A 20,104-nucleotide genomic window follows, 5' to 3' on the forward strand; every position below is an offset into this window, starting at 1 on the left:
TTGCATTCCTGGGATAAACCCCACTTGATCATGGTGTATGATCCTTTTAATGTGCTGTTGGATTCTGTTTGCTAGTATTCTGTTGAGGACTTTTGCATCTATGTTCATCAGTGATACTGGCCTGCAGATTTCTTTCTTTGTGACATCTTTGCTTTTGGTATCAGAGTGATGGTGGCCTCGTAGAATGAGTTTGGGAGTGTTCCTCCCTCTGCTATATTTTGGAAGAGTTTGAGAAGGATAGGTGTTAGCTCTTCTCTAAATGTTTGACAGAATTCACCTGTGAAGCCATCTGGTCCTGGGCTTTTGTTTGTTGGAACATTTTTAATCACAGTTTCAATTTCACTGCTTGTGATTGGTCTGTTAATATTTTCTATTTCTTCCTGGTTCAGTCTCAGAAGGTTGTGCTTTTCTAAGAATTTGTCCATTTCTTCCAGGTTGTGCATTTTATTGGCATATAGTTGCTTGTAATAATCTCTCGTGATCCTTTGTATTTCTGCAGTATCAGTTTTTACTTCTCCTTTTTCATTTCTAATTCTGTTGATTTGAGTCTTCTCCCTTTTTTTCTTGATGAGTCTGGCTAATGGTTTATCAATTTTGTTTATCTTCTCAAAGAACGAGCTTTTAGTTTTATCGATCTTTGTTATTGTTTCCTTCATTTCTTATTCATTTATTTCTGATCTGATCTTTATGATTCTTTCCTTCTGCTAACTTTGGTTTTTTTTTGTTCTTCTTTCTCTAATTGCTTTAGGTGTAAGGTTAGGTTGTTTATTTGAGATTTTTCTTGTTTCTTGATGTAGGATTGTATTGCTATAAACTTCCCTCTTAGAACTGTTTTTGTTGCATCCCATAGGTTTGGGTCATCGTGTTTTCATTGTTATTTGTTTCTAGGTATTTTTTGATTTCCTCTTTGATTTCTTCAGTGATCTCTTCATTATTTAGTAGCGTATTCTTTAGCCTCCATGTATTTCTATTTTTTACAGTTTTTTTTCCTGTGATTGTTATCTAGTCTCATAGCGTAGTGATCAGAAAAGATACTTGATACAATTTCAATTTTCTTAAATTTACCAAGGCTTGATTTGTGACCCAAGATATGATCTATCCTAGAGAATGTTCCATGAGCACTTGAGAAGTGTATTCTGTTGGTTTTGGATGGAATGTCTTATAAATATCAATTAAGTCCATCTTGTTTAATCTGTCATTTAAAGCTTGTGTTTCCTTATTTATTTTCATTTTGGATGATCTGCCCATTGGTGAAAGTGGGGTGTTAAATTCCCCTAGTATTATTGTGTAACTGTCGATTTCCCCTTTTATGGCTGTTAGCATTTGCCTTATGTATTGAGGTGCTCCTATGTTGTGTGCATAAATATTTTCAATTGTTATATCTTCTTCTTGGATTGACCCCTTGATCATTATGTAGTGTCCTTCTTTGTCTCTTGTAATAGTCTTTATTTTAAAGTCTACTTTGTCTGATATTAGAATTGCTACTCCAACTTTCTTTTGATTTCCAATTGAATGGAGTATCTTTTTCCATCCTATCACTTTCAGTCTGTAGGTGTCTCTAGGTCTGAGGTGGGTCTCTTGTAGACAGCACATATACGGGTCTTGTTTTTGTAGCCATATAGCCAGTCTATGTTTTTTGGTTGGAGCATTTAATCCATTTACATTTAAGGTAATTATCAATATGTATGTTCCTATTACCATTTTCTTAATTGTTTTGGGTTTGTTATTGTACGTCTTTTCCTTCTCTTGTGTTTCCTGCCTGGAGAAGTTCCTTTAGCATTTGTTGTAAAGCTGGTTTGGTGGTGCTGAATTCTCTTAGCTTTTGTTTGTCTGTAAAGGTTTTAATTCTTCTGTCGAATCTGAATGAGATCCTTGCTGGGTAGAGTAATCTTGGTTGTAGGTTTTTCCTTTTCATCACTTTAAGTATATCCTGCTACTTCCTTCTGGCTTGCAGAGTTTCTGCTGAGAGATCAGTTGTTAACCTTATGGGGATTCCCTTGTATGTTATTCGTTGCTTTTCCCTTGCTGTTTTTAATATTTTTTCTTTGTATTTAATTTTTGATATTTTGATTAATATGTGTCTTGGCATGTTTCTCCTTGGATTTATCCTGTATAGGACTCTCTGTGCTTCCTGGACTTGATTGACTATTTCCTTTCCCATATTCGGGAAGTTTTCAACTATAATCTCTTCAAATATTTTCTCAGACCCTTTCTTTTTCTCTTCTTCTGGCACCCCTATAATTTGAATGTTGGTGTGTTTAATGTTGTCCCAGAGGTCTCTGAGACTGTCCTCAACTCCTTTCATTCTTTTTTCTTTATTCTGCTCTGTGGTAGTTATTTCCACTATTTTATCTTCTAGGTCACTTATCTGTTCTTCTGCCTCAGTTATTCTGCTATTGATTCCTTCTAGAGAATTTTTAATTTCATTTATTGTGTTGTTCATTATTGTTTGCTCTTTAGTTCTTCTAGGTCCTTGTTAAACGTTTCTTGTATTTTCTCCATTCTATTTCCAAGATTTTGGACATTACTATCATTACTCTGAATTCTTTTTCAGGTAGACTGCCTATTTCCTCTTCACTTGTTTGGCCTGGTGGTTTTTTACCTTGCTCCTTCATCTACTGTGTATTTCTCTGTCTTCTCATTTTGCTTAACTTACTGTGTTTGGGGTCTCCTTTTCGCAGGCTGCAGGTTCGTAGTTCCCGTTGTTTTTGGTGTCTCCCCCCAGTGGGTAAGGTTGGTTCTGTGGGTTGTGTAGGCCTTCTGGTGGAGGGGACTGGTGCCTGTGTTCTGGTGGATAAGGCTGGATCTTGTCCTTATGGTGGGCAGGACCATGCCTGGTGGTGTGTTTTGGGGTGTGTGTGAACTTATTATGATTTTAGGCAGCCTCTCTGCTAATGGGTGGGGTTGTGTTCCTGTCTTGCTAGTTGTTTGGCATGGGGTGTCCAGCACTGGAGCTTGCTGGTCGTTGAGTGGAGCTGGGTCTTAGCATTGAGATGGAGATCTCTGGGAGTGCTTTTGCCAACTGAGAGCTCTATTACATGGGGCTGGGAGGTCTCTGGTGGTCGAATGTCCTGAACTTGGCTCTCCCACCTCAGAGGCTCAGGTCTGACACCCAGCTAGAGCACCAAGACCCTGACAGCCACACAGCTTTTGGGAAGTCTGAGGTCTTCTGCCAGTGTTGAGTAGGTGTTCTGTAGGAGTTGTTCCACACGTAGATGTATTTTTGATGTATTTGTGGGGAGGAAGGTGATCTCCACGTATTACTCCTCCACCATCTTGAAGGTCCTCTTGGCATGCTTTTGAGGTTCATTGGTTGTAAAATGTATCAGTAGTTTGCTTCTTTTTATTATAGAATAGTATTCCATTGTATAGTTGTACCACATTGTGCTTATCTATTCACCCATTGATCAACATTTGGATTGTTCCCAGTTTTCGGCTATTACGAGTAATGCTGCTATTTAACATTTATATACACAACTTTGTGTGGAATTGGTGGGTTATATGATACAGGTGTGTTTAACTCTAAGAAACTGCTAAACTGTTTTTCCAAAGTGATTGTAACATTTTAAATACCCATGAAGCAATATATGACAGTTCCAATTTCTCCACATCACCAACACTTGGTGTTATTAGTCTTTCCAATACAGCTCTTCTAGTGGTTGTGCAATAGTATGTCATTGTAGTTTTAATTTGCATTTCCCTGATGGCTACTGATATTGAGCATCTTTTCATGTGCTTTTTAGCCACTGACATACCTTTTGGTGAAGATATTTTAATTGGGTTGTTTGTCTTTTTATTATGTCATATGTAAGAGTTCTTTTATGTAGCCTAGATATAAGACCTTTATCATATATATAATTTGCAGTCCTTTTATTTGTCTTTTTATTTGTCAGTCCTTTTTATTTGTCTTCATTTTTTATGGTGTCATTTAAAAAGCAAAAGTTTTAAATTTTGTAGTATATTTTAAAATTTGGTGTCTTATTTAAGAAATCTTTACTTAACCCAAGGTCACAAATATTTTCTCCTATGTTTTCTTCTAGAAGATGTATGATTTTAGGTTTTACATTTAGGTCTGTGATCCATTCTGAGTTAATTTTTTGTATGGTGTGAGGCAAGGATCGCATTAATTTTTTACTTATGAATATCCAACTGTTTCAGCACCATCTGTTGAAAAGACTATCTTTTCCCCCATTGGATTGCTTTGGTAACTTTTTTTTTTTTTTTGCAGTACGCGGGCCTCTCACTGTTGTGGTCTCTCCCGTTGCGGAGCACAGGCTCCGGACGTGCAGGCTCAGTGGCCATGGCTCACGGGCCCAGCCACTCCGCGGCATGTGGGATCCTCCCGGACCGGGGCATGAACCCGTGTCCCCTGCATCGGCAGGCGGACTCTCAGCCACTGCGCCACCAGGGAAGCCCCCTTTGGTAACTTTCTTAAAAGTGAACAGATCATAGATATAAGGACTAAATTCTGGACTTCTTTTTTTTTTTGTCATCTTAAAAACATGGAATGTGCACTTTCCCAGACTTCAAGATTTAAAGTCATATCGGCAGCTCCCCCGCACTGGGCAGCAGGAAGCTTATCCTGCCTACTGATGAAGCAACAAAAGTTTCAGGCTTCCTAACTGACATTTACAGGGTGCCTTCAAGTAGTGAGTGTCGTGTGAGGATCTAGAAAGCATGATGAACAAAACAAACACAAAACCAGAGACAGAAAGAAATCGACTAGAGAAAATGGCACTATTTTGTAGCTAAGGCTCTAGAGCCCACAAGCCACAACTACTGAGCCCACGTGCCACAGCTACTGAAGCCCGCATGCCTAGAGCCTGTGCTCTGCAACAAGAGAAGCCACGACAATGAGAAAGCCCACGCACAGCAACAAAGACCCAACACAGCCAAAAAATAAATAAATTTATTTTTTTTAAAAAAAGAGTATTTCTCAAGTGCAGGGAGGATTCTTTATATGAAGTGTATGTGCGTACAGTCTGCAAGTTAGCAAAGTTTCTTAAACGCTATGCTTCATTTCTCCATTTGTAAACTGCAGCTACTAACAGGGTTATTAAAAATTACATGGGTTAATACATATTAAGTGCTTAGAAGATGATCTGGGACATAATGATTGCTCGAATAAATAACAGCTATTATTATTAAGCATGCACTTTCATGTACATGATGGTGAGCTTTCTACTGAGAAACTTGGCTTAAAACAGCAGCATAAGGGAAATAGTTATGAGACACTGGAATAGATAGTCAAAGAAACTGACAACATTGCTCTAAATCTACTTTAAAAAAAAAAAAGTAAGGCCTTCTGTGGTGGCGCAGTGGTTAAGAATCCGCCTGCCAATACAGGGGACACGGGTTCGAGCCCTGGCTCAGGAAGATCCCACATGCCGCAGAGCAACTAAGCCCGTGCACCACAACTACTGAGCCTGCCCTCTAGAGCCTGTGAGCCACAACTACTGAGCCCTTGTGCCACAAGTACTGAAGCCCACACGCCTAGAGCCCATGCTCCGCAACAAGAGAAGCTACCCCAATGAGAAGTCCATGCACCGCAATGAAGAGTAGTCCCTGCTTGCTGCAACCAGAGAAAGCCTGTGCGCAGCAACAAAGACCCAACGTAGCCAAAAATAAATAAATTATATATACATATATTACTTAAAAAAAAGAAAACAAGTAAGAAAGATCCCTCTCTGTCTGAGGGAAGGATGGAATAAATGCTTCTTTAAGTGAAAAAAGTAATATGTATTCATTGTAAAATGAACAAACAAACAAATCAAACACTACAAAGATGTAGAAACTCCCAGTACTCTTACCCAATTTGGCATTTACCATTTAAGACTTTTTCCCATTTATATATTATGCATTTTCCCACCTGTGTGGTGGTTTTGTTTTGTTTTTTTTAACAAAAATGGGATCATACCATCCAAAAAAAAAAAAAAACATGGAATGCTTCATGAATTTGTGTGTCATCCTTGCACGGGGCCATGCTAATCTTCTCTGTATAGTTCCAATTTTTGTATATGTGCTGCTGAAGTGAGCACTGGACTTTCTATTCTGTTATATCTGCTAACTTTAAACTATGGCTATCCCCAGTCATGTTGGACTTTTATGTCAAGAGACCAGCAGGCAAGGAAAGGAGTCACTATCCTAGTGGCATATAACTGATCCTGCTCATGAGGAGGAGATAGGGCTGCTTTTACACCAGGAGGGCTATTATGGGCTGAATTTTTGTGTCCCACCAAAATTCAGATGCTGAATCCCTTAGAGTCTATTACCTAGGAAACCCAAACAATGACCACTGTTTTTAACAATAGGACCATATCACAGAGCTTCAGAAGCAGGTTGTCTGATTTTCAAGAGAGCCACCATTTCAGCCCAGAAGTTATTCCATTTCAAGAAGAACACAGCTGTGGAGGTAGAAAGACGACAGCATTTCACACACACACACACACACACACAAGAATGTGGCATTGCATGGAGAAAAGGCACTGTGCATTTTCCACTTTGAGGGGGCTAGGTGTGAGTATCAGGTTTCAGAATAATGCAGGAAGCCAAGAATTTGTACAAACTAATAGTACAACAAAAGGCAGCTGTGGGATTGTGGTTGGTTTAGAAGTAGTGCTCACAACTGTGGAGCAAACAAAACTACCCAAGTTGACCCAAGAAGAGCATGGTGTGGTGAATTCCAAGACGTGATGGACACTGCAAAGTTGGGATTCTAATGTGTCTAAAATTTGCTCTGTATAGTTCTAGAATTTCAATTAATTATTGAAAACTACTTCTCAAACTTTAACATGCATATAAATCGCCTGAGAATTTTGTGAAAATGCAGATTACAGTTCAGTAAATCTGGAATGGGACTGGAGATTCTGCAGTTCTAACAAGATTTCAAGTGATGTTGCTGGTGTTAGATCACACTTTGAGTAGCAAGTACCTAGGATATTCTGGTAGAATTAGTCTGGCACTGGGGCTGATTCATTCATTTGCCTAATTGATATCTGTATCCTTGTTTGAGCAAGAATTTTGAGACCGCTAAAATATTCAGATGTACATAGTAATACCTAGAGCAACCACAAGAAAAATAAGGCAAAGAGCTACAGCTAAAAAGCCAATACATAAATTAAAATGGAATTAGTTCTAAGAATTATTCAATTAACCTAAGAGACTGGAGGAAAATAGGAACAGATGAACAAAAAGTAGATGTGATAAATAGAAAACAACAACAAATAGTAAACTAAACCCAACTATTCAGTGATTACATTAAATAGAAATGGATCAAACTTACTAATTAAAATACAGAGACTGTCAGACTGGGTAAAAAAGCAAGTCTCAACTGTATTCTGTCTAAAAGAAGCATTTAAAAAATAAAGACACATACAGGTTGAAGGTAAAAGGATGGAAAAATATATCAAGCAAACAGCTGGAGAGTTACATTAGTATCAGATAAAGTAGATTTGAAGACAAAGCATATTACCAGAATAAAGAGGGACATTTCATAAGGATAAGGTGTCAAATAATCAGGAAGACATAAAATCATGAATGTATATTCACCTAGTAACCAAGCCTCAAAATAATATGAATGAAAAACAGACATATTTAAAGGGAGAAATAGAGCCACGGTCAGAATTGGAGATTTTCATATCCTTTTCTCAGTAATTGATAGAACTAGACCAAAAAAAGTCAAAAATTAATTTGCTATGGACCATAGACCTAAACATAAAAGCTGAAAGAAACTATAAAGCTTTTATTATAAAACATAGAAAAACATCTTTGTGATTGGGGGGTAGGCAAAATTTTCTTACAGAGGATATGGAAAGTAATAACCAAAAAAAATGTTTTAATGATAGAGTTCATCAAAATTTAAAACATGTGCTCAGCAGAAGACACTATTAAGAAAATGAACATGCAAGGCACAAACTGGTAGAATATTCACAGTACACATATCTGACAAAGGACTTGTATCTAAAATATATAAGAACTTCCTACAACTCAATATTTTTTAAAAAAACAACAGAAAACTATAATAATGGACAAAATGTTTCAACAGATAATTCACAAAGAAAGATACAGGAATGATCAATGATCGCATGAAAAAGTGCTCAAGGTTACTTGTTATCAGGAAAATGATGCAGATGAAAACCACAATGAGATAAAACTACACATCACCAGAGTGGGTAAAACTTTAGACTGACAACGCCAAACGCTGGCAAGAACGTGATATGAGAACTCTTGTGGTTTTTTTTTTTTTTTTTGCGATACCCGGGCCTCTCACCATTGTGGCCTCTCCCATTGCGGAGCACAGGCTCCTGACGCGTGGGCCCAGCCGCTCTGCAGCATGTGGGATCTTCTTGGACCGGGGCATGAACCCGTGGTCCCCTGCAACGGCAGGCGGACTCTCAACCACTGCGCCACTAGGGAAGCCCTCTTGTGCTTTTTTTTTTTTTTAATTAGGGTATAATTGCTTTACAATGGTGTGTTAGTTTCTGCTTTATAACAAAGTGAATCAGTCATACATATACATATGTTCCCATATCTCTTCCCTCTTGCGTCTCCCTCCCTCCCACCCTCCCTATCCCACCCCTCCAGGCGGTCACAAAGCACCGAGCTGATATCCCTGTGCTATGCGGCTGCTTCCCACTAGCTATCTACCTTACGTTTGGTAGTGTATATATGTCCATGCCTCTCTCTTGTGAAAAAGAATTTTCTAATACTCTAGAGCTCTGCAAATATGGAGTAGGTCATTTGGGAATGTAGTGGGCTCTTCATCATTAGAGGAAATCAAGCTGAAACTGAAAAGCCATGCATCACTGTGGTGCAGAAAAAGATCTACAATGGGAGACAGAGTTGGACTAGATTATTTGGGGAAGCATGATCATGATATAATTCTGTGTAACATACCTAGAAGCTTAGCCAAAATGTTCAAGGACTATTAATGTCCACTGATTCCTGTGTGGACATTCACCAAGAGGGAATGATAACAAAAATATAAAATAACATAACATAAAATAGATGTTGTTTAGGAGTACAAACTTGTGACAAGTAGTAAATAACCCAGTGATCTAATGCACAGTTCAGTGAATATAGACAGCAATATTGTATCATAATTATGTAATAAATATCACAACAGCAATCATATTACAATATGTAAATGTATCAAAGTAACACATTGTACACCTTAAATTTACATGTTTTATGTCAAATATATTCAAGACCGAAAAAAAAGAAAAAAGCACTGCTTTTAGTTATCTAAGAGAACTAGATTTCCAGAAGCTGTGACCCACTGTGGATTTTTGGAGACAGTCCTCTATCTTCATAAAACATCAGATTCAAACTATTAGGAACATATCAGCATTTCCAGATCACAAAATTACCTTGGAGACCTCCCCAAGGTATCTCTCCATGTCCAGTGTCCTTTTGTCCTTAAAAGCCCAGCTAGATTCTACATCACTTAAGAAGCATTTCATGACCCCTGTTCTATCAAAATGAATGTCCTTTTGGATGTTCTGGCCTCTCCTGAATCCTTCTGCTTCCCCTCCCTGACAGGTTGTGTGCCCATTTAAGCCTGGGCCATGAGTCACCCCTGTTCCTCATGGGAATTCTCACACCCAACAAGTGTTTTGATGGATGGATGGATGGATATTCAGACACAGACAAATAGATTGATGGAGGGATGGAGGGATGGAGGGATAGAGGGATAGAGGGATGGAGGGATGGAGGCATGGAGGGATGGAGGGATGGAGGGATGGAGGGATGGAGGGATGGAGGGATGGAGGGATGGATGCACAAACGGACAAGACAGGTAGCTGGACAGACAGATGAATGGAAAGCCCTGGAGCTAGCATTGCTCATGAGAAAAGAGATCTTGGGAACAACAGGAGTATGTTTTCTGTGAAAATGATCTGGAGAAACAGAGTGAGTATTCACAACTAATGATTTCCCTAGTACCTAGCACAAAGTGGGAGAACACAGAGCAAACTTAAAGTCACTTTTCTGGCCAAGTTTAATGAGATGAACTGCCATATAGGACACAGAACCACTAAAATGAATATGTTATGTATCTTGTCTCTGATTGAATGCATTAAATAATCAGAATCTTCACTTTAAACATTGTAAATTTGATATTCTATGACCCCAAAGTAATTTCTAATTTTATTTCTCTTTTTTCTTGGAAACAAATAGAGACTGTGGACTTTCACAATGGTTTTTCAATCACTCAGCCAGACTGGAACTCCAGACCAGATGCCCTGGACCTACATGAGACAAAGGATGTTGAGTTTGGATCACTGAGTATTTTATTTAGTTGAAAGATGAGACAGACCATGGAAAGTGCCAACCAGACAGCCTCTGTGACAGAGTTCATTCTCCTGGGCCTCTCAGCCCACCCAAGGCTGGAGAAAACGTTCTTTGTGCTCATCCTGTCCATGTACCTGGTGACCCTGCTGGGCAATGGGGTCCTCATCCTGGTGACCATCCTGGACTCCTGCCTACACAAGCCCATGTACTTCTTCCTGAGGAACCTCTCCTTCCTGGACATCTGCTACACAACCTCCTCAGTCCCCCTCATCCTTGACAACTTCCTGACCCCCAGGAAAACCATCCCCTTCTCAGCATGTGCTGTGCAGATGTTCCTCTCCTTTGCCATGGAGTGTGTGCTTCTGGGCATGATGGCGTTTGATCGCCATATGGCCATCTGCAACCCCCTGAGGTACCCTGAGGTACCCTGAGGTCATGAGCAAGGCTGCCTATGCACCCATGGCTGCCAGCTCCTGGGCAGCTGGAAGCACCACTGTCATGATGCAGACATCCCTAGCAATGCAACTACCCTTCTGTGGGGACAATGTCATCAACAACTTCACCTGTGAGATCCTGGCTGTCCTGAAGTTGGCCTGTGCTGACATCTCCATCAATATAATCAGTATGGTGGTGGCCAATGTGATCTTCCTGGGCATCCCAGTTCTGTTCATCTTTTTCTCCTACGTGTTCATCATCGCTACCATTTTGAAGATCCCCTCAGCTGAGAGGAGGAAAAAGACCTTCTGCACCTGCTCTGCCCACCAAACAGCTGTAGTCATCTTCTATAGGACCATCCTCTTCATGTATGGGAAGCCTAAATCCAAGGACCCCCTGGGAGGCAGACAAACAGGACCTTGCAGACAAGCTCACCTCCCTCATCTATGGAGTGGTGACCCCTTTGCTCAACCCCATCATCTACAGCCTGAGGAATAAGGAGGCGAAGGCCGCTGTGAGGAACCTGGTAACTCGGAAACGCTTCACCCAGTGATGCTGGAGGGGTCCTGATGGTTCCTGTTCCCTGGTTTCTCTTACCTGAGGGTCTCGGAGGATAAGATGAAGGGCTAACTTCATGCAAGTTTACGTAGGTAAATCTAATTACACGGAATCTCATTACACCCAAGAGCTTTGTGTGAACATAAAGCATTTAATATGAATTTTCCCCTCATTCTATAGGCGATTCTACAAAAGTATATTTCTGTTGATCAAGCCTTACAGTTCTCTATATCTGTGATGCATAGTAAACAAATTGATAACAAGGAAAAGTAACCCTTCAAGATTTATTGTTTAACTCATGAAAAGCTCAAGTCTGTAGGGCCATAATTCAATTACTCCTTGGCTCGCCCTTTGAACATATTTGAAAGGGTTCTTATTTTTATGTCACCTATGTCAACTCTTCCTACTCCATTATTAAATAACAGTAATATTTTTATCCTTATCCTCATTGCCTCTTTCTCCTTATTGTCATTTAAATTATTAAAACTGTTTCTTGAATCATTCTCTCCCTGTGTCTTCAAAATTAACCTCTTTCTCTTGTCCTTAACCAAGTCCCCCACCAGAAAATCATTTATATCTTTGGAGCAGAGAGGAGAGCAAGGTGTGGCGAAACTGATGCAAAGGTCAAAGGTTCAGGCCTTTTTTCTTTTCCCTTTTTTGAAAATGTTATTCATCCCTGGGTTCTTTCCCTAGATATCCTTGGCCTCCAAGGGTCATCAGAGTAATGTCAAAACTGAGAGGTACCGAGGAGAATCAAATGAATTCTATTAACCACCTGACCTGGCTTGACCGAGTGTGCAGCCAAGGGGTGACCATCGCTTGCTTTTCTACCTAAGAAACCCCAAAGCCACACGGTAGTCAGAGGGAGAGGAGGTGATGCTCAGAGGGAGGAGGAGACATCTAAGAATCACCTACATGACTGGTGAGGAATTCCAAGGCAGCTCCCTAGAGTAATTAATCTAGACATCTAGTTAAAGAATGAGTAGAATAGAAAACCTCTGACAGTTGATATCAATTTTTAATCCAACAGAGAGGAAACTAACAATCGAAACAATCAGCCTTTGCTGAAAAACAGTCATTGCAGGAAGATGGTGAAAGCATTAAAGAAAATTCTCAGTGGTTTTCTCAGCAGAATTCAAGAGGGTAGTGAATCAATAAAACAAGAGAAGTCTATAAAAAAAGAAGCTAGGAGAAAAGATAACTGGGAAATAAGAACTTTTTCTTAGGGGAAAGATTCCACTTACTGGATCAAATAAAATTCAGTAGAAAGTATTTAAAAGTAGATGGCACAATTTTTTAAAATGAACTTTAAAATTAAAAATAACTTAAATTCCTCTCCTAGACTTCAGAGAGAAAAACAAAGAGATTTAAGTTATTTGAGAAAAGATGAGAGGCATGGGAGATAGACCAGGGGGATCCATCATGAAAACATGAAGAAAAAACAGAGCAGACAAAAGACAAATAATAACTAAAGAGAAAAAAACACATTTCACTGAATAGAAGTTTTAGATATTTTGTTCATAAAATGTTCATCAATCACCAGATAAGAATTGTAGCAAAAGGCACACCTACCTAGGATAAATATTCAAGGATAACTTTTGATGCCTATATATACCAAAATAGTTCTATAGACTTTTACACAGAAGAAAAGCATATTTCCTAAGAAGGAATGAGAATCTGACTGCCATTGGCCAGCTGTTCTGCAGCCCTAAATGTAGACATCAGTGGAACAAGGTTTACTAAGTTGTGAGGGAAATGGGCTGTGAGTCCCGAGTTCTACATACCCCTCATCATTGCACAGATACGAGGGTTAAAAAGACACTTGCTGTCATGTGTAAACACAGAAAGCACATACCCCTGCAATTCCTTCCTGAAAAAAAATTTATTTAGAACATTCTCCCAACAAACAGTTAAAAATAAATAAATGAAAGGATGTGATGGATATGCCATAGAAGAGACAGTGGAGAATGATGAAATGCATAAGACCAATGAAGTTTAGTCAATTCTTATACCAAATTTGCAAAGACAAATCTATGAAGGAATTAGTAGCAATCATGTCGAGGTAAACAGTAACAAGAAAGCAATGATGGAGCTCCAGTTACAATTCTAGATGACTTCATCAAGCTGGGAAATGGAGAAAGAGAAGCAAAGGCCACTGAAGGCTTCATCTTACAAAGGATATGGTGGGAAGGGATTCTTATAAATACAATCCATTGCATTCATACTGAAATGCAACAAAAGTCTTAACATGCTTGTTGAAAATTTACGAGTCAATACCAGTAGACAAGTATTAGAATTCTTTCTTTGAAAGAATCCGAGGATTATGAAAGAACAAAGAAAGTTCATCAAATGAAAAAACTCATTTATTGAACCTAAGTAGATTTAAATCATTGTACAGTAAACAAATAATACACATTACCCAGTGGGTTTTTTTTTAGGAATTTCAAGGTTTCTAACATTAGGAACATTAGGAGATCAATTACTGCAACCATTTTGTTAACAGATTAAATAAGAAAAAGTAATCCCATCCACAAATGTTGAGAAGTCATTTGGTAAAATCTAGCATCTATTTCTGACTTTTTAAAGTAGTGGACTTGAATAGAAGAAACCATCCTTCGTGAAGAACAACAGCAAACAGCATACTTGACGGCAGAATACCAACGACATGCCTACGATGCATGTCTGGATTAGGACCTCTGCTCTCGATGTCTGCATCATTCTAGCTAATTAAACCAGATCAGAAAAACAAATAAGGAACAAAATATAGAAAAGAAGAAAACTATTCAGTAAGTAAACAGATGTTGTTTACTGAGGAAAAAAGTTTAATCAAGTGCAAAACTACTACAACTAGTAAGAAAGTACAGTAGGGGGGTTGTATATAATTCACACCAGTCACAACTTTAAAACACCTAGGGAAAATACATAAAGAAGTTTGAGTACATCATATATTTACAATGGTCATGCATTAACAGAAGATATTTTAAAAAGATGTTTCGGGCTTCCCTGGTGGTGCAGTGGTTGAGAGTCCGCCTGCCGATACAGGGGACACGGGTTCATGCCCCGGTCCGGGAGGATCCCACATGCCGCGGAGCGGCTGGGCCCGTGAGCCATGGCCGCTGGGCCCGTGAGCCATGGCCGCTGGGCCTGCTCATCCGGAGCCTGTGCTCCATGGCGGGAGAGGCCACAACAGTGAGAGGCCCGCGTACCGCAAAAAAAAAAAAAAAAGATGTTTTCATTTTGGAGGGAGGAAAAGCCCTGAATGTAAACTTCAGGGCAGTCTAGAGTATCCTCCAAGTACCCTCATTCAAAGCCTTTTTCCCCCTTTCTAACAGGTTAGGATGACCCATGCTCCATCCATTTTCCCATCCCTAGAGCAGGTCCATCCTATTTGTTGGGAAAAGGTCCAAGCCCTGGGCTTGGAGGCAAACAGAAAGGCTCACTCATCAAAGGTTCTCAGAAGCAAAGAAAACCAGTCTCTACTCCAGCCCTTGTTTTGAAGATAACCAAAGAGTTTAAACCAGACCACTGACAAATGGAGTCTTTCAGAGCTCTGCGTACGTGCAAATTAATTTCTACCTGATTACTACTGGTGACCATTTCTCTCAATTTAGGATGATCCTTAAAATCTTCAAGAGAGTATAGTATCTAATGAAGGTTATCACAAAATATGACCTAATCAAACATCACAGATGATCACAGACAACGTGTCTAGAACATAATCACCCAAACTGCATTTAAGGAATCAGAGCATTTAAGGAATCAGAGCATTTCAGATGCCGGACGGGGAACGTGTCCCCTGTGGACACGACCAGGTGGGAAAGGACCAGGACCAGGTCCTGGTGGAAGGACCAGGTGGGAAAGCAGGAGCTAACTGCCTCTTCCTCCTCAGCTCCAGCCAACTGCTGCCAGGCAGGAATGCAGAAAGGGGGTGGGGAGGGAATGCAAAGAGCTGCTCCCTTTGCTGCAGGCTCCACATTTATCTCTGGTGTTTGCAGAGTTGAGTGCTTCCCATAATTCTTCAACAGTATAAGTATTATGAGGACGAAACAAAATTTGTTCCTCAACCATTTTTGGCTATGGGTTGCAATTTACGACCTCTGCTAGAAGCACATGTAAATCACAGTATTGTTGGAGTTCCTACGGATGCCGTCACAGAGGTCACTTACATCTTCACTGTGCATCTATTGTTTGGGGAGGAAACTGCCCTCTCACTCTTATCATGTGATTCTAGTGGGGCTGCCAATTGTACTACACCAACGCTTGGCCACAGCAATCAGTCTAAGGGAAAGCATATGACCTAGGTCAAACTAATCAGAACCATTCCCCAGCATATTTCAACTGGAGCAAGAAGAAAGGGGTCCTGTATTAGCTTTCTATGCTGCATAGCAGATCACCACTTAGTAGCTTCAGACAATACACATTTATAATCCTGCCATTTCTGTGAGTTAGGAATTCAAGCAAGTCCTCTGCAAGGCTGCAGTCTAAGGTGTTGGCCAGGGCTCAGTTCTCATCTGGAGACTCAAATAGAAAAATGTGGATTAGGCTGCTGACAGCCCTCTTCCTTAGCACGTGAGAAAGTCTGCTAAAAATGAAGCCAGGAAAAGACAAGTAGAGATAAGAACCATATGAAGAGACAGAGAGTCCTAATGACATGGTGAGTCCCTAATTCCAGCTGTGCCTGAGACTGAATCCACCCTTGAACTTCTCAGTTGTATGAGCATTAAAGTTTGTATTGGGATTATGCTGGTTGGAGTAAGTTTTCTATCTAGAAACTTACAAAGTCCTGACAATTACAAAGCCCAAAGCAAAAGCATCTTTACAAAGTCACCCTCTCTTGCTGACCACTGCATACTCCAACTGCAATCCTATATTTATCTTACATGGTAGATAATTCCCAATTGAGATACAAAAAACTGCAAACTAGTCTTGGTCAAATTCCAGGCTCTTTTTCAAATAAAACAGAAGGAATAAACTCTTTTCAGGCCTGCACTCCCCCTGAACATTGATGCCAAAATGCTAAAATACAAAAAATCAATAAAACAAATATAGTAATATACTTAGAAGATAATACACTGTGAGAAAGTTGCATTCATCCCAAAAAAGCATGGATAGGGTGAACATTAAAATTTTACCACATTAATAAATTAAAGAAGAAAAACCAAATGATCATCTCAATAGATGTAGAAAGTGTTTGATAAAACTCCATGTCCTGGGACTTCCCTGGTGGCTCAGTGGTTAAGAATCCGCCTGCCAATGCAGGGGACACGGGTTCAAGGCCTGGTCCGGGAAGATCCCACATGCCTCAGAGCAACTAAGCCCGTGCACCACAACTACTGAGCCCATGCACCACAACTACTGAAGCCCTCGCGCCTACAGCCCGTGCACCGCAACAAAGAGTAGCCCCTGCTCGCCACTCGCCGCAACTAGAGAAAGCCCATGCGCAGCAACCAAGACCTAACACAGCCAAAAATTAATTAATTAAAAAAAATTCAATGTCTTGACAATAACCACTCTACTCCAGCCAGACACCTCAGGAAAAAAAAAAAAAAACACCCTTACCCCACCAGCAAAGGTTGAGCAGACAGCCTAGACTTCCATTCTTACCAGGCTATGACAAGGCAACCCAACCACTACCCTGTCAATGTGGTATCAGAGGAGGCTGGATAGGGAGGTGAGATGTTTGTATCTGCTGGGCAGTAACAAGTCCCCACCCCAACCCACAGTATCAGTGGAGACCACATGGGAAGCTCCTTCTCCTTCCCACTTGGGTGGTATCAGAGGGGGCCTAAAGAAGGGTCAGGACTTGTGCCTGTGCTAATGAGGCCACCCCTTCCCACAGTGTCAGTGGAGGTCGTGGGAGTAGTACTAGGCACTCCTGCCTCTGCCAGGCAGAAGGGAATCAGCAGAGCCCTAGTAGGGAGCTGAAATTCCCACTCCCCACCCAGCAGTAAGGAGGATCCCCTCCTCCCAGGAATACAAGGCTGGTTCAATATTCAAAGATCAGTCAATGCATCTACCATATTTACAGGCTAAATAGGAATAAAATCACATGATTATACCAAGTGAAACAGAAGAAGCTTTTGAAAAAACAACACTCATTCATGATAAAAACTTTCAGCACTGAACTGGAAGCCCCAGCCAGGGAGGCAGGACAAGAAAAAAAGACTGCAAGTCTTAACGTTTTTGAAGGAAGAAAAAGAAACTGTCATCATTCACAGATATTATTACCTACTATATAGGAAATCTAAAATAATTTAGAGATATAAGTATTTAAAAGAGAGTTTAGCAAGGTTCCTAGACAAAATCAATGTTAAAAAAAACCCAATTGCATTTCTATATTCCAGCAGCAGATTATGAAATATTTTTAAAGATATCGAGAAATATAAATATAGATATTTATATATTAAGATATAAATACCACCATACAGGGGTAAATCTAGTAAAACAGCTCCAAGACTTTTATGCATACAATTATAAATTATAAAATGTTTTGAATGATATTAAAGAGAGAAATACTTCTCATTCATGGGTAGGAAAATTCAGTATTATAGAGATGTTAATTCTCCCCAAATTGATCTCTATATATTCAGTGTAATCCCAAATTTTAATCCCCAGAATTTAAGAAGCTGGTTCAATAATTTATATGAAAGAACAAAAGACCAAGAACAGGCATGAGGTATTAGAAGTACTGGAGGGGGGAATAAAGGGGTTTACCCTACAAGAAATCAAAACATACAATAAAGCAATATTTATTAGGGCGGTGCAGCATTGACACAGGAATAGACGAACCAATGGAAAAGAGTAGAGATCCCAGAAGCAGATCCATTTATGTTGGGAGACTTGATATACGACAGAGATGGTACCGTAGACTGGTGGAGAAAGGATGGGCTATAAACACAACTAGGACAATTGGGAAGACATATGTGTACCAGGAGAAAAGTATAAAATATTTATAGCAGCATTCAGTTGGGAAGCAACCCAATTATCCATCAAAATAGAACGTATAAATAAGCTGTGCTACGGTCATAGAATGGAATGTAGCAATACAAAGTAATGAATTTATCTACACTTATAAATATGAATGAATCTCGCAAACATAATATTGAATGAAGAAACAAGTCAAAAAGAACACCTACAAGTGATTTGATTTTTAGAGTTCAGAAAGAGGAAAACCTAAACTACATTGTTTAAAGATGCATCCATGGGTGATAAAATTCAAGAAAAGCAAGGAAATGATTATAACAAAAGCAAGGAGTGTGATTATCTCTGGGAGGAGAGAGAGAGAGAGAGGGCTGGGAGTGGGAAGGAATACCCAGGAAGATTTCAAGGTGCTGGCAATGTGGCAATGTTCTACTCCTTAAATTAGGTGGCAATTGCTTTATTATTCTTTAAATTTAAAATATGTGTTTTATATACTTTCATATGCATTTACATATATGTGCTATATTTCACATTTTTTAATTATTTTAAATACCAAAAGTTTTAAATACTGCAATGAGATGTCACTTCTCAACTATCAGTTTGGCAAAGACCAAAAAGTCTCAAGACCAACATATTATGTTGACAGCGTATGAGAAAACAGACATTCTCATATACTGATAAGACCTTGTAAATTTGGCAATATCCATAAAAATTACAAATGTACATAAAACATATATTTTTACCACATGTGCTAAATTATAAATATGCAAGGATGTTTGTTGTAGCACTGATTGTAATAGCATAAGACTGGAAAGGACTGAAAAATGTAAATGTCCTTCAATATCAGACTGGTTAATTAAATGATTATCTATATTTACAATGGAATATATGCAGACATTTAAAAGAATGAAGCAGTACTACATATGTTTTCTTCAAGGTATATATCTCCAAGGTATATGCTAAGTGAGGAAAAGCAAGACAGTATGTATTTGTGCTAACTTTATTTTGGAGACAAATTTAGCACAAATACACAATGTCTTACTATCTTGCCTTTCTTACTTAACAATATGCATAGAACACCACTGAAGAAAAAGCATACAAGAAATTGCTAATATTGTTTGCCTCGAGGGAGAAGAATTGGGTGACTGGAGACAGAGGCTTAATTTTATTATACCTCCTATACCTTATAAATTTTGTTCCAAGTACAAGTAATACCTACTAAATAACAGTGATGATAATGATGATGATGATGATGATGATGGTGATATCAATAATCATAAAGAGAATTAGATGTACTGAGATTGAAATCCCAGCTCTGCTGTTCACAAGATGTGGTCTTTGGTAAATCGCTTAACTTTTTAAAGTCTGTTCCCTCAAATAAAAAAATAGGGCGATAATAAATACAACCTCCCAGGGAAGACTGGAAGTAGATACTTAACATACGTGCATTGCTGGATTTTACTGTATTTACATAATGTGTGTAAGTTTGTCACAGTGACGGGCACATGGGGGAGCTCAATGAATGTAGTTAATTCTGCAGTCGCTGCTACTGTTAGATATCTGTCTGCCTCCCCATCTTGGGTGTCTAGGCCTTCACCTTGCGGACAAGGTGCTTGGCCCCTAAAGCGAGCACTGGCTTCTCTGAGACCCTGGGGAAGGCTCAGGAGGAAGCTGGCATCTGCTGTGCCCGCCTCTCCATCTCCAGTTGGCCATATCCCAGTCACTGCCTCTAACTGCAACGGACGGCGGGGATGTGGAGCCCCTGAGTACGCTGGAGTCCCCAGGTATGCTGAGCCCCAGCACCCTGTGCACACTCGACATTCCAAAGTTTAAATTGCTTCTGGGACTAGCAGTGTCCTTGTAGGAGTCCACGGCTACAGCTTCAGGACTCCCTTCACTG

At 39.7% G+C, this 20,104-nt stretch overlaps 1 protein-coding gene, 1 long non-coding RNA gene and 1 other non-coding gene across 3 annotated transcripts in view; 1 reads left to right on the top strand and 2 right to left on the bottom strand.

The window, feature by feature from the left end:
- LOC138842711 (uncharacterized) overlaps positions 1–20,104 on the bottom strand; it is a 69,203-nt gene that overhangs the window by 11,902 nt on the left and 37,197 nt on the right. The window lies entirely within an intron of this gene.
- Positions 5,933–6,038, bottom strand: LOC115838714 (U6 spliceosomal RNA). Its single transcript, XR_004033732.1, has one exon. It is a non-coding gene; the product is annotated as a U6 spliceosomal RNA (small nuclear RNA).
- On the top strand, positions 10,317–11,278 carry LOC115867777 (olfactory receptor 13C7-like). Its single transcript, XM_030884142.2, is given in 3 exon segments — positions 10,317–10,697; positions 10,699–11,127; positions 11,129–11,278. Coding segments are annotated over 3 exon segments (960 nt in total).

The sequence above is a fragment of the Globicephala melas genome, chromosome 6 (assembly GCF_963455315.2).
Source record: "Globicephala melas chromosome 6, mGloMel1.2, whole genome shotgun sequence".
Classification (NCBI taxonomy): Eukaryota; Metazoa; Chordata; class Mammalia; order Artiodactyla; family Delphinidae; genus Globicephala; species Globicephala melas.